Raw genomic sequence first — 15391 nt, forward strand, 5'->3', positions numbered from 1 at the left:
TCTGAAACAATAAAAACGTAACAAACCACATACAAGTTTTCTCTGTAGTAGGTAAATCCTATAAAAGGCAGCTGATTTCCCACAAAAGCTTTAGGAATTGGGAAGGTTTCTACATCTCCTTTATCATCTTCAATGTCATCAAAATTGCTGCTGTCTATGTCACTGCTGAGTTCAGGTACTACTGGCGCTGCCGCTATTAAAAGAAAGGAATTATTTCACTCATAATAAAAAAATAAACTACCCCTATTTTGTTTTACATTATGAACAATATATTAATACTAACATGGTGTACATTAATAATATATAATAACATATTTTTGTGATTTACTATACAAAATTTTAGTAACATTTTATCATTTCAAAGAATTAAAAATTTTAAGTATTTTATTACTACCTTAGAGCAGTTTTAAATACTGGTAAGTCAATTAAACAAAAAAAGCAATATGATATTACTCTAGGCATTAAAATTGCAAACAGCAATAACTTGCATATACATTCTTTGGTTTTCAGTTTTCTATATTCTTTAAGTATTTCTTACTCTTCAAATTAAAAGTTTATATTTCCCCTTTCTGCAAATTATTGAGATCCATCAAATTTAACATGACAAATAAAGAAACCTATGTTTTTATAAAAGTATTGGAAAATATTGCTAATAAATACATATTTATCGTATGCTTAGTTTGCTAAAATATTGATGTAATATGAATTTAGTTATAAATATTGCCACTGAACAAATATGAAATGGAACTCTCAATTTTAAAATTAGCGTTAAGTATATGAAACATGCTTGTCAATTCAAATTAGGAATCAATTTAAAATGTGGAATGGAAATATTTAAATGTATTGACTTACTCTCTCTTATGTTATCCCAATTCCATTGATCATTCTTAAAGAAAGGATGTTGTTTGATTTCTTCTACCCCATTTCTCCCAAGCCGTACCTCCCTAAGCAATGCAGTTAAAAATTATGTAAAAAGTAAGGTTATGAAAAGACAAAAACATTAACCTTTTATCTAGACAAGAATCAACATGAGGATCACAAATGAGTTTGAGATATCTTTTTTAAAAGTATAACATAAATGTTTCTCAAGAAAAAGCAATCTCCATTTTATAGTATATAATCTCTATAGACCAAGAAGACTATAGTATATATAGGAAATGCCATGGAAAGTGAAATATATTTCAATCTGTAGTTTGTGCCAAACAAAAAATACACGAGACTTTCAAATGAAAAAATTCACGTATGTGTCAAAATTGCATAACGAACTTTAAGACAAAATGGATGAAGATCTAACTTTTGGCCCAGAACAATTATCAAAACCTTTCCAATAAAAACATTACTTTAAAAATCTCTCCCCTTCTTAAAAAGAAAACACATTTTATATCTGAAGCTATCCATATTTACTCTGATAAATTATATCTCTGAAATAAAAAAAAGTTAATTTCATTCTTTGACACTTTGAGTCTTCAATTAAGATGTATGAAAAATGAAAATAAAACAGACTGAAAATAAAAAGCACTTGTTTTTTAATTTGTCTTGGAGTTATGTTTAATTTAAGAGGAAAAAACCTGTAAACTTTAGAGGGAAGTGCTTCTATCCACACTAATGGCATTGAATTATTTTCAAAATGTCTTTTGTCTACCTAGAATCATTTTTTACTGCAACCTCCCTCCCAATAAATTGCTAGGACAAATCTTTCATGAATGATACTCATTTCAATAACATATGCTATATCCTATTTTATATTTGATCTTTCAGCACAAATTATGATCATCCCATCAAGTCAAAACATGATACAGGTTTTGTTTTGAGTTTAACAGCATGGATTGTACATTAATCATATAATTAACAAATCTTAAAGTTTTATTCTACAAATGATTGGTAAACATGTAAAAATGATTAACCTCTTTAATGAGGAACAATAAAAATAACTTTTCTTGCTTCAGATGGAAAAAGGAAAAAATTCATAATATTCAGTTTGATGAGAATGAGGAACAATTATTGTTGAAAATATTCCCTGATGTGGCTTCTCTAGGTCAATTTTGCAACATCACTCAATTCCCAGAATTCCATCTTTAAGATTTTATCCTACAAAAAGTATGCAAAGATGATTGTATGAGGATAGTCACTATAAAATTTCTTGTAATAGCAACTAGCTAACAAACATAAGGAATCATAGCATTTTAGAGCGACAAATGCCCTTTCTTTAATCTAGTCTGATCCCATGATTTTATGGATGAATAAAATTATTTCCAAAAAGAGTAAGATAATTTCCCTAAGACCATAAAGCTAGTAAGTCAAATTTGGATGGGGGACAAGTCCCCTCTTGTATGTGCTGGTCCTTTGATAGGATGACTCACAAATATAGAGGAGAAATGAAAGGAGAGGCCAAGGAAGAAACTCTTAATAACTTCCTAGTTGTTCTCTTTGAGGCAGGTTTGCAAAATGTTGTTCTATTTTGTTTTAAGAAATATAGAATTACTATGACAGACTTGCTCAAATTCAAATGCAAATAAAAACCGGTTGGAAAGGAGGCATTCCCAGCTCAAACAGTTTTTAAGATTATAACATGTTTAGTATTTATCTGCACAAAATACTCCTTTCAAAAACTATACAATCAAGGGTAACATGGCTCAAGCCACCTTAGAGGAAATGTGAATATAACAAAAGTTTTATTTCTCGCAAATGCATTATTTTACAAAGTTCTATTTTTTCTTTTTAAACATGAGGGTTAAGGTTAGAGTTAAGTTACAATTGGGCTGCACATACAAAATGATAAGAGTAACCCAACACGAAGCTTAGCAGTAAAAAAAAAAAAAGGCTAATCCAGAATTAAATGCATTTAGATAAGAAGAGAGACTGATTTCATATGTAAATAAGTTTCATTTCTACAAGTTTAAAAGTAAAAGGAGCCATCTCTACAAAGACATTCAATGTATATTACCTCTCTGTTAGGAAGGCGCAGATGAGATTCTTCGCATGTTTAGAAATTTCTGCATCTTCAGGGAAACATAGTGAGTTTTTATGATCCATAATTTTGCTATATGTTCCTACAAGTGAATCTGCATAAAATGGAGTATCCCCTAAAATTCCAAGAAATAAGACTTTGTAATAGAGAATGCAAATTAAACACTTTTCATCTAATATTTAAGTATGTTAAGTTTAAATCTGACACATGCATGAAAAAATGAATGTTTATGGGCCAGAAGTTTCAGACAAAACAAAAAGGCGCACACCAATATATTTAAATTTTAACCATACCAATGAATCATCAACCCGTATGAGAAAAAAAAAAATACGAAGTATAACTCTAGAATTTTGTAGGAAGTTTTAAATAATGGATAGGAAACAATTTACTAAATAATTAGAGAAAAATATTACTAAGTGAGGTCAGATCAGAGTCCTGTCTAATGCTTAAGCTAGAGCATGATCAGCTTTTTGAGATTATTCTCCAGAACTCTGTTATACTAGTCACACGCACCAATTTAAGTGAACTGCAACTAAACAAAATGAAAAATTCACTCCCCTAGTTCACCAACCACATTTCAAGTGCTCGATGTGGCCAGTGCCTATCACAGTAGACGCAGATATAAACCATTTGCATTATGACAGACAAGACAGTGCAGCTCTAAGAATTAGACCACCTCTATCTATCTATCTATCTATCTATCTATCTATCTATCTATCTATTATGTATGAATGTATGTATGTATGTATTTATTCATCCTCACCAGAAAATATTTTTCCCTCTGCTTTTGAGAGGGGTAGGAGGAAGGGAGAGAAGAACAAAGAGAGAGAGAAACATTGATGTGAGAGAGACACTTTGACTGGTTGCCTCCTGCACACCCCCTGACCAGGGGACAGGGAACGAATCTGCAACCCAGGCATATGCCCTTAACCAGAAATCAAACCTGAGACCCTTTAGTACTTGGGCTGACACCCCAACCACTGAGCCACACTGGCCAGGGCCAGCCCTATTATTTTATACTAGAGGCTCGATGAATGAAATTCATGCAAGGGGCTTGGCCCTCGCAGCCACTGAGGCTTGCCTCTGGCAGCTGCGGAGGCCTTGGCCCTTGCAGCCCCGGCTTCATCCGGAAGGTCGTTCGGCTGTCCGGTCTAATTAGCATATTAAGCTTTTATTATTATAGAAGATCTGAGGAAGCCGGGCCAGAAGGATGACAGGTGATTTGCTTACAATGGCACAAATCTAGAGTTGAAAATGGCAGAAATGGTCTCTAAGTGCAGTGTTCCTGCTAACTGACTACGAGAAAGAGACATTCAAACAAGTGTAAAGACAGAAAATGGTGAAAAGTATCATTTTGGCCAGTACTCATCTAAAGCCACAGGGTTCAATGTCCTGCTAGAATACTTCAACTACAAGTCACTTTAGTACAAGACAGACTTTCCCAAAGCAGCCAATCCAAAACTTCAAAAGGGGTATTCGGGTAAGTAGTTTTTATTTGTTTTCAAAGGTGCACGGAGGAAAGCTTTGAATTTGATTCTTCCAGTGACATTTTAAAAAATATGTTTTTATTGATTTTTTGAGCGAGAAGAAGGGAGAGGGATAGAGAGAAACATCGATAAGAGGGACATCAAGGATTGGCTGCCTCCAGCACACCCCCTACTAGGGATCAAGCCCACAAGCCAGGCATGTGCCCTGACGGGGAATAGAACCGTGACCTTTTGGTTCATAGGTAGATGCTCAACCACTGAGCCAGATCAGCTGGGCTTCTAGTGCCATTTTTAATTGCAACAGAATCCTTTAAATGAACTCCAGTGCCAACCAACCTGAGCAAGCACCAGAGCAAGCTCAGAATACTGCAAATCAATGTCATTCAAACTCATTCAATTCAGCTTTCAGAGTTGAAAACAGTAGCAGAAATTTAAATGTCTTCAAATGAGCTATGAGACTTCCTACAAAATACATTATTTTCTAAATCATTTGGAGAATCTACACAAATAATAGAATATATTCTACTTTCAAATGATTACAAGACACACCTAATGCATCATCAGATCGGCCAGAGGTGGGGAGAATGGAGCATTTGCCTGGAAACATATGGTGAACATAAAGAGACTCACTACAAAGACAAAGGTCTAAAACAAAGTAGGTCATACTATGCCATAATACTAAGCATATAGCAAGATCAATGCTACATACACTGGATGGTCATCAAAAGCAATTTACAAAAGGTCTATTTGAGGAGTATTTCCTAGCAGCATACTTTCCTTTCCTATTCTACTCAACTTGGCAGTATAAGGTTTGGTTTTAATTCTCCAATTAATAATCTGTCATATCAGACATTACTAATTCAAAGTTTTCATAAATTCTACTTCTTTCCTAGGACACATGCAATTAATTTCCTTATAGTCCCAAATTTGTGAACTAGAACTAAAGTGTTATAAGAACTAAGTGTTGTAAGATTTGAAAAAGCATGTTAAATATTTACTTACCCACCAGCATCTCAAAAAGGAAAACACCCACAGACCACCAATCACATTCTCGCCCATAGTAACCATCACCCCCTTGTGATTTCAGAACCTCGGGTGATATATAATCAGGTGTTCCAACTGCCGTATCACAATGCACCATGCCTGTCTGGGTAAATAGCAGAGATAAAGAGAAAAAGATGTGTGTAAAAACACCCACATATAAATGCAACTAATTCATTTATTATTCATATAAGTGATATAAACTGCTACCAACAGAACTTCACTGCTGACATAGCTTTGGCAGGAGAGAGGACAAATGCATTGAGTCATACACAGTAAGTAAAACTAAATTTATCTTTGTTTAAAACTATAAAATCCAAATTTGAAATGTTTCTTTTATTTTTGTTTCTAAAAAAACAATAACCCAGCATTTTTTACTTGCTTATAACTTACTTCATCCATCTTCATACATGTGCCAAAATCTGCTAATTTTAGATGTCCATGTTTATCCAAAAGCATGTTGTCAGGTTTTACATCTCTGTGAATTAAGCCCATGGAGTGTATGGCATCCAGAGCGAGAACAACTTCAGCAGTATAAAATTTGGCCCATTTTTCAGGTACATCATAGTTACTCATAAGGTTTACAAGGTCTCCACCAGGCATGTACTCCATTACCATGTACAGATATTTATCATCTTGAAAGGCACAAAAGAGCTGAAAAATAAAATGGGAAGAAAAAGAATTTTTAAGAAGAAAACTCAAACCATAAACAGAACAAAACCCCAAAACTGTTTTTACTATTGAAAAAAGACAAATTACTTTATATCCAAAACCAACTTGAATTTTATGAAATGTTTGATTTTAGATTTGGACATCTTTAAGGGAAAAATAGTTAGCAGACAAAACTTTGATATGAGTATCTTCTTCATACTTACTAACAAAATATGTATAAATATATCATTTTTCCCTCTTGGAGAATATAGGAATCTATTTAAATAGAAATATTTTAAAAGAGAAAAAAAATAAGACAAAAAACAAATTATTGCACATAACTCACAAAGGGAGCTGAGGAGGTAGGAGCAGTTTAGAACAACCTGAAAGATACCAGATTCAATGGCCACAAGAAGAGGGAGTAAGCCCCATACCACTGGAAGAGGGAGCAGTTGGTAGCCACATTTGGAACAGGTCCTTCTCCTCTCTTCCCTTCTCTATCTTCTTGCTCATAACAAGCAGCAAGTGGCAGTGCTACCTGCATCCACACTAAAAATAGTGATATTGGGACCAGAGAAATAATATACCAAGCTAGGTTGCTACTCACTCCCAAGGAGATAGAGAAATCACAAATTCAGAAGGAAAGCTACCCATATTCCGTCCTAAAACATGTCCCACTCCACCCAGAAGCAAGCAACTGCAAACAGAAAAGGTTTCCACAAAGAGAACAAAACCAAGAAATTAACATTTTAGAAAAACCAATACCATGACATACAGATAAAGCAATTCAAGAAACAACAAAATTGCCCATATTTGCATGAATCTATATTGGGGTTTTCTATTCCATGTAATTGTTGTTGTTTTAATTCTTGCCACCAAGTACCAGTGTTTTTGATAGATCCTCCCTTCCCCCAACTGATGGACGGAGTATGACGTAAACTCCACCTGCAGCCCGAACATTCCTGAACACCTTATATGGACTGTACATTGAACCATCAATCAGCACCTGCCAAATACCCTAAGCCCCCGATTCCTAAGTCCCTAGGTGCCTAATCATGTGCCTTACATGAAACCACCAATCAGCGTGTGCTGAGTGCCCTAAGCCCCGTCCCCTCCTTGCCTCCCCTCAAAAGGCGCCTTCACCCTGGAACGCCCTCTTTCTCCTCTGGAAGGGAGCCGGCAGGGGTCTTCTCTCCAATAAAGCCTGTGTCCTGGTATCCAGGTTCTCCGGCCTCTGTTTCATCTTTCAGTTTTTATTAGTTCTGTTTAACTTGCTTGATATTGATTGAGGTTCTTAGATCTATAGGTTTATAGATTTCATCAAATTTGGAAAACTTTTGGCCATTTCTTCAAGTATTTTTTTCTCTCTCAGCTCCTGCCCCAGCCCCTTTCTCAGATTGTAGTTACACATATATAATCTGTTTGGTGTTGTCCTATGGGTAACTGATATTCTCTCTGAGTTTTCTTTTAGTCATTTTTTTAAAACCCTGATATGCTTCATCTTGCCGTTTTTATGCTCTGTCTAGACAAATAAAATAAAAGACTTGTATGCAAATGTTCACTATTTATAACAGCCCCAAAGTTGAAACAATTCAAATGTCCATCAATCAGTAAATGGACAAACAAAACTGAGTATTAGGCATATACTGTGTTTCCATCCAACCAGGTATATTGCAATACAATTCTGATGCTAAACACCTAGGTTTAGCATCAGATCCCACAAGAGCTCAGTCCTCTACAAGACTGCCCTCACTTCAAACATTAGTCATACTTCCAGAGTCCCCAGGCCTGCATTTCTGACTAAAGACTCAGGAATTTCATGACCCCCTACGGTTCAATAATTCACCAGGATGACTCACAGAACTCAGGGAAGCACATGCTTATGATTACAGTTTATTATAACGGGTGCACATAGGGTGAAGTCTGGGAGACAGCACACAGCTTCTGGGCCTTTTCCTTGTGGAATCAGGGTGCATCAACTCTGCACATCAATGTGTTAACCAATCAGGAAGCTCCACTGAGTGCCACTGCCCAGAATTTTAATTAGGGTCTCATTACATAGGCATCATTAAATAAGTCACTGCCCATGTGATTAAACTCAATCTTCAACTATCTTCCCCTCCCTGGAGGTTGAGCAGCTTGTGCTTTCTGGTGACCAATCCACGCCTCAAAGCTATCAAAAGGCTACCAGGAGTTGCCTCATTAACATAACAAAGATACTCTTATCACTCTGGAAATTCAAGCAGTTTTAAAAGTTCTGTGTATCAGGAACTGGGGACAAAGAGAATAAATCCTTTACTATTCCACACCATACAATGGAATATTATTTAGCACTAAAAAGAAATGAAGTACAATACATACTACAATATGCATGGACTTCAAAACAGTATGCAAAGGGAAACAGACCAGATCCAAAAGACAACTACTGTATGATTCCATTGACCTGAAATGGCCAGAAAAGGCAAATCTATAGAGACAGTAAGCACATTAGTGGTTGCCTGGGGCTGGGAGGAAATGGGAAATAACTCCACATGGGTACAAGTTATCATTTGGAGATAGTAAAAATGTTTTAAAATCAGATTTCAGTGATGGGTGTACAACTGTAAATTTCCTAAAAAACATCACTGAATTATACGAGTTGATCTGCAAATAACTTAATAATGCAGCTTTATACACAAGGGACAAAAATTGGAAACAACTCAAATGTCCTTGAACAGATGAATAGATAAACAAATTATCATATATCATGTAATGGAATACTATTTAGCATTAAAAAGGAATAAATTATTGATATACTGCATCATGGAAAAATCTCAATAACAATTTTGCTAAATGAAGAACCAAGTAGGATGGGATTAAAGTTAGAATGAACACTGTAGCAGAAAAGATAAGCAAACTTAAAGACATAGCACAAAAAATAATACAAAATGAGGCACACCAGAGCAACAACTACAAAAGACTAGGAAAAAAACAACAACAAATAAAGAGACTATCAGGACAACACCAAGCGGATGATATACGTGTAACTCAAGTCTGAGAAAGAGGCTGAGAGTTATGAGATAGGAGCTGAGACAGAAAAAAAATACTTGAAGAAATAATGGCCAAAATTTTTCCAAATTTTATGAAATCTCTAAACCCATAGATCTAAAATGCTCAATCAATATCAAGCAATTTAAACAGAACTAATTAAAACGCTGTGGTACTTGGTGGCAAGAATAGACAAATAAAACAACTAAATGGAACAGAAAACCCCAATACAGACCATGCATACATGGACAATTGTATTACAAAAGGAGGCAAACTATACCAATAGGAAAAGGAAAGTTGTTTTTTTTTTTTTTTTCCAATGTGATGTTGAAACAACTAGATATCCACAAGGAAACAAATAAAAACATAATCCTTGCCCTACCCGGTTTGGCTCAGTGGATAGAGTGTCAGCCTATGGACCCAAGGGTCCTGGGTTCGATTCTGATCAAGGGCATGTACCTCAGTTGCAGGCTCCTCCCTGGCCTGGGCCCTGGTCAGGGCTTGTGCAGGAGGCAACCCATGGATGTGTTTCTCTCACATTGATGTTTCTCTCTGTCTTTCCTTCTCTCTTCCACTCTCTTAAAAACAAAACAAAAAAACAAAAAAAACACACACCATAATTCTTATGTAACACCCTATTTTTTAAAAAAATCAATCCTGCTGTGATCACAGACAAAAATAAAAAGTCAAAAAGATAACATAGCCCTAGCTGGTTTGGTTCAGTGGATAGAGTGTTGGCCTGTGGACCGAAGGGTCCTGGGTTCGATTCCGGTCAAGGGCACATGCCTGGGTTGCGAGCTCGGTCCCCAGTGGGGAGGCATGCAAAAGGCTGCCAATCAATGATTCTCTCGCTCTCTCTCGCTCTCTCTCTCTCTCTTTCTCTTTGAAATCAATAAAAAAATTTTTAAAAAAAGATAACATAACAGATTATCTTCATCAAGTTTAAGGTAAGATATCATCAAGGTAGTAAAAAAATTCTTAAATTAAGCACCAGAAGGTATTCATAATAAAACTTTTATTAAATTGTACTACATAAGAGTTACACATTTCTATTCATCAAAACATGCTATTAAAGCAGTAGAAAGATGAGCTGCACATAGGTATCAGAGCTCTACAGTGTAAGGAGGAAGGCTCCTGCCAGAGGATGGCTGCCATGGGTATTAAGGCCCAAGCAGGGTGATGAGGACATCCAGGCAGAGGGGCAGTCTGACATGGGATATCAGAGCCTAAAAGGGATGAGAAGGGACGAGATATCCAGGAAGGAAGAATCAGAGCCCAAGTAGAGAAAAGAGGGTGGGGGTTCATGGAGGAGGAGATCAGGGCAGCAAAGACAGACACTGGTTATGCAGGTTGCACCAGGTGGACTGATCAACTATTTAAATGTACTAAAGGTAATCGAAGCCTCATTTCCCACAATTGGAGAAAAAAGTCACAAATACAGAGAGGAATAAAACTAAAATGAACCCTATGGAGTTAGATTAAGAAGTATCAATGTGAACTTCTAATTTTCAATATCTACAGTGGACATAGAAAAAAATAGAGGTGTGTGTGGGTGTGTACACAGACTCAGTCCACTGAGAATGCCTGGGAGCACTGACATTCCAATAGCCACAAGCACACAATACCAATGAACATTTTATAAAGGTCCATTTAGCAGAATGAAAGATTAAAGATATCAATTTACAAAATTATAAACTAGAAATGTCAATGACTCTGATACTATGAAAGCAATTTAAAGTTAAAAATGGAATAATTTATTACAATTATTCCTTAATCAGGTAAATTACCATGATATATGACTTGCTATAATCATATATCAGTTTTAGCTGCACATTACCAGAATTTCTATTCACTGAATATAATAAAAAAATAAAGGAGGAGAAGGGTTGAGGATCAACATAATAAAAAAAGCAATAAGCATAACAAAAAGCAATTTTTAAATTATATATTCATCAATGTGGCAATTTTTTTTAACATCCAAATTGCCTTTCATAAGCAAGATATCAAACTCCCAGATCATTTAAGCATTCTGTACATGCATTGGTATATACCTAATCTTACTCATGACATTTGTTCAAAATGTTTGTAAAATTAGGTATTAGTATAAAAAATCTTTAGACAAAGTTGGTGAGGAATATAATTGAAAAGAAGATAAAATAGAACATTAGTTCCTTACTAAAGAGTCAAATATGAGGCTGAATTAGGAACCTCAAGACTGTCTTACATTATAGGTAATATACCCTGAGTGGCCAGATTATTATGGTCTCTGAACGCATAATAATCTGGCCACTCAGTGTGTGTGTGTGTGCATATATATATATTAGAGGCCCAGTGCATGAATTCATGCATGGGAGGGGTCTGGCCAGCCTGGCCAGGGGGAGGGAACATGGGCGGTTGGCCGGCCTGCCTGCCTGCTGGTCGAACTCCTGGTCGAGGGGACAATTTACATATTAGCCTTTTATTCTATAGGATATACACTGAGTGGTCAGATTATTATGTGTTCAGAGATCATCATCATCTGGCCACTCAGTGTATAAAGGACTGTAGAAACAGAATTTTCAAAATCCTCATTGCATTAAGTCTTTTTTTTCTTTTAAGATAGTCCGACTATTGTTTTTACTACATAAATCTGAACAAAGAATAGGCATACTTTTAACCAACCCAACACAATTCTTTATAAAAGAATTAAAAAATATAAAGTTGCAAGTAATACTTGCTTCCATACACAAATGTATTATATGTCATACTATTTAGAAACATTAAACAAGTGTATTAAATCAGATTTTATTAAAAAATAACTGCATTGTCAGTATGTATAAGAGATGTAGGATATTTAGCACACAAAATCAATAATTAAGAATGATAAGCACTTATAAAAGAAGGAAATAAACTTATAAAAGTTAGTATGCTTACCTGAACCACCCAGGGACTGTTGGCAAAGGCCATAATATCTCTTTCTTCCCAGAAAAAAGCAGAATCTGATCTTTTTATCATTTCAAACTTACTAAGAAGCTTCATAGCATAAACCTTCTGTGATGCTTTATGACGAACCTATTGATTTTTAAAACACAAACATTAATATTTTAATTTTATGAGAAAGGTGAACCAATCATTATAATGCTATTATTAAGAGACTTTAGTTAAAAAACAAAATGATCCTTAGCTAACTAATAAAAAGTAAAAACATAACTTTTTTTTGTTACTCCTCACCTGAGGATATTTTTCCCATTGATTTTTAGAGAGAGTAGAAGGGGGGAGGACGAGAGAGGGAAAGAGAGAGACAGAGACATTGATGTGAGAGAGACATGTCGACTGGTTGCCTCCCACATGTGCCCTTCTTCACTCAGCTGAAACATAAACCCCTCAAATGGGTGACCACCCTATCCAAAGTAGGAATTCACTGTTCCCTACCCTAGAACTCTACATGTTTCCTTCCTAGCAGATACCATACTTAACAATATTTTTTTGATGTTGTTTCCTTGTATTTATTGTCTGTCTCCCATTAGAATGTAAGCTCAATGAAGGTAAAGATTATTCATGCCTGTTTTATTCTCCATTGTACTCTTAGTGCCAAGTACAATGTCATCACTAGCAATTAAAATAGACACTAAATATTTAATGAATAAAGTAATGTCTGTGAAAAAAATTATATTGTATTGCTGGCCAAACTATAAATTTCCAGTTATAAGAAAATAATCAACAGGAAACATTTCCAGAAAGTACCAAAGATTTACCAGAGAGTGACTGCTATGGGTTAATAACAGAATAGAGACACTCACTAAATATTTGATGAATAAATAAATGTCTGGGGAAAATTTTTGTATTTGAAAATTGGCCAAACTATAAATAATTTCCAGTTGTAAGAAAATAACAGGTAATATTTCTAGGTATTTTTCATTAAGTACTATCCACATAGAGAATCAATATTTTTATTATATTGATTAAAATAAGGTCAACCAAAGGAATGCTCATGTCCTCCCTAGCAAAGACATGATACTTTATAGATCTGGTACTTTATAACATGCAGTAAAACTTTAGAAAATCATACAATGCTGTACCTCTTTAGTAAAGAGAACCCCCTCAACCCACATAAGAAATGTTATTGGTTGAATGGACCTGAACATATCACTGATGAAAGAGATAGACAGGTTTTAGCATGAAACAATAAATACAAATATGTTATCACTTAGAACCACGCACTTCTGTCCAGGGTAGAGTAACTAGTACCTGCTAGCTTTCCCACTGTAAACAACCATCCAAACGGCAAAACATGTGAATCAACTGCTTTCAGACTTTGTCAAATAGGCAGCACAAGACTATAATTCCTGAGAGAAGAGAAATTCACCAAGTCAACACCATAATTACCCAAATACTATCTCAACCAGCATTCAAGTGATCACCTAAGCTAAGCACAGTGGTCCTGCTGAGTTGAGGAAGCAGAGATCAGAGTTCAAGACAGGTGAGGCACATGGGTTATGCTAACAAGAAAACAGGAAAGTGAAGAGTTATGGAGAGGGAGGTCCCTAGGAATACCATGTCAGTCCTTGGCTAAGGGCTGAACTATCCAAAGAGAAAGTACCCAAGGTCTCTGTTCTGCTATGGGGTTGATAGCAGAACAGAGACACTAGCTTTGGAGGGACATTTGATTTCCAGTCACAGAGTGGAGAAACCTTGCCAATTTTCTGGACATCCAGGTACGATTAGGAGAAAAAGCCATGCTCTCACCCAAGGCCTACTCCAGACCCCCCTAACAAAGCTTAATAACACCGTGCCCTGAAGAACAAAAGGGGATTAGAGTTGAGAGGTTCACTCCTGCCAATGAAAGGAATTTGGGAAACAACTTGGTCTTTTCACTCATCTACATTTATAAAGTATAAAACTACACCTGCACAAGGTAAGGGTGATCAGCAACTGGACAGCTTGTTAGAATAAAAATAAACATCAAAGAAAAAAAAATCCAGAGTCTCCATCACATATCAACGAGGACCAGTATATAAGTTTAAAAATTACTTGATAGGCAAAAAGGAAAATATGATTCATCCTCAAAAAAAAAAAAAAAAAAAAAGCAGTTAATAGAAAAGCCCAATAGATGTTGGACTTAGCTAGCAAATACTTAAAAAATTTAAAAATAGCCTTGAATGAACAAAAGGAAATATCCACAGAGAAATGTAAACTACAAAAAAGAACCAGCTGGAAATCCTATAACTGAAAAAAACTAAAATGGAAAATTCATTGGAAGGGCTAAACAGAGAATGGAGATGGAAGGAACCAGTGAACACAAATCAATCTGAAGAATAAAGAGAAAGATGAATACCTGAAAATAAACAAAGATTCGGGGGCTTGCAAGACCATTTTAAACCATCTAAAATATGTGTCAATATAAATGGACTAAACACTCCAATTCATAGGCAAAAATTATAAGAATTAATTAAAAAGCAAAACCTAACTTTATATATTTTAAATATAAGACCAAATAGGTTGAAAATGAAAGGATGGAAAAAGATATACCATGCAAACAGTAAGGTAAGAAAGTAGACAGAGCCCTAGCTGGTTTGGCTCAGTGGATAGAGTGTTGGCCTGCAGACTGAAGGGTCCCAAGGTTCAATTCCGGTTAAGGGCACATGCCTGGGTTGCGGGCTCAATCCCCAATAGGGGGTGTGCATGGGGCAGCCGATCGATGATTCTCTCTCTCCCTCTCCCTGCCTCTCTGAAATCACTAAAAAATCCTATATAATAAAAGCCTAATATGCTACGTGTGCAGTCGTCTGTTCAACCAATCAAAGCATAATATGCTAATGATATGCTAAGGCAGCTCAACTGCTTGCTATGACATGCACTGACCACCAGGGGGCAGACACTCTGACTGGTAGGTTGGCTTGCTAATAGGGTCCGGCTGATCGGGACTGAGAGATGGGCCGGTCACGTCCTGGAGCCCTCCCGTGGTCGCTCCCCGGCTGGCCAACCTCCTGCGTCCCTCCCTGACATGGCAATTGTACACCGGTGGGGTCCCTAGGCCTGGCCTGCCTGCACCCTCTCGCAATCCGGGACCCCTCGGAGGATGTCGGAGAGCTCGTTTCGGCCCAATCCCACTCAATCCAAGAGCTGCCCCCTGGTGGTCAGTGCACTCCCACAGGGAGAGCGACGCTCAGCCAGAAGCCAGGCTCACAGCTGGCAACTGCAGCGGCGGTGGCGGGAGCCTCTCCGGCCTCCACAGCAG

The 15391-nt window shown here is 36.4% G+C and overlaps 1 protein-coding gene across 2 annotated transcripts in view; it reads right to left on the minus strand.

Annotated features, from left to right (window-relative positions):
• Positions 1-15391, minus strand: part of ROCK2 (Rho associated coiled-coil containing protein kinase 2) — an 87283-nt gene that overhangs the window by 35975 nt on the left and 35917 nt on the right. For both annotated transcript variants that reach the window (XM_079792269.1, XM_079792270.1), the window contains exons 4-9: positions 12088-12225; positions 5890-6150; positions 5458-5602; positions 2945-3083; positions 853-944; positions 34-193 (exon numbers count right to left, since the gene is read on the minus strand). In XM_079792269.1, the coding sequence (XP_079648395.1) occupies positions 34-193; positions 853-944; positions 2945-3083; positions 5458-5602; positions 5890-6150; positions 12088-12225 (935 nt within the window). The remainder of the gene's footprint in view (positions 1-33; positions 194-852; positions 945-2944; positions 3084-5457; positions 5603-5889; positions 6151-12087; positions 12226-15391) is intronic.

The sequence above is a fragment of the Cnephaeus nilssonii genome (assembly GCF_951640355.1).
Source record: "Cnephaeus nilssonii genome assembly, chromosome: 15".
Taxonomy (NCBI): Eukaryota; Metazoa; Chordata; class Mammalia; order Chiroptera; family Vespertilionidae; genus Cnephaeus; species Cnephaeus nilssonii.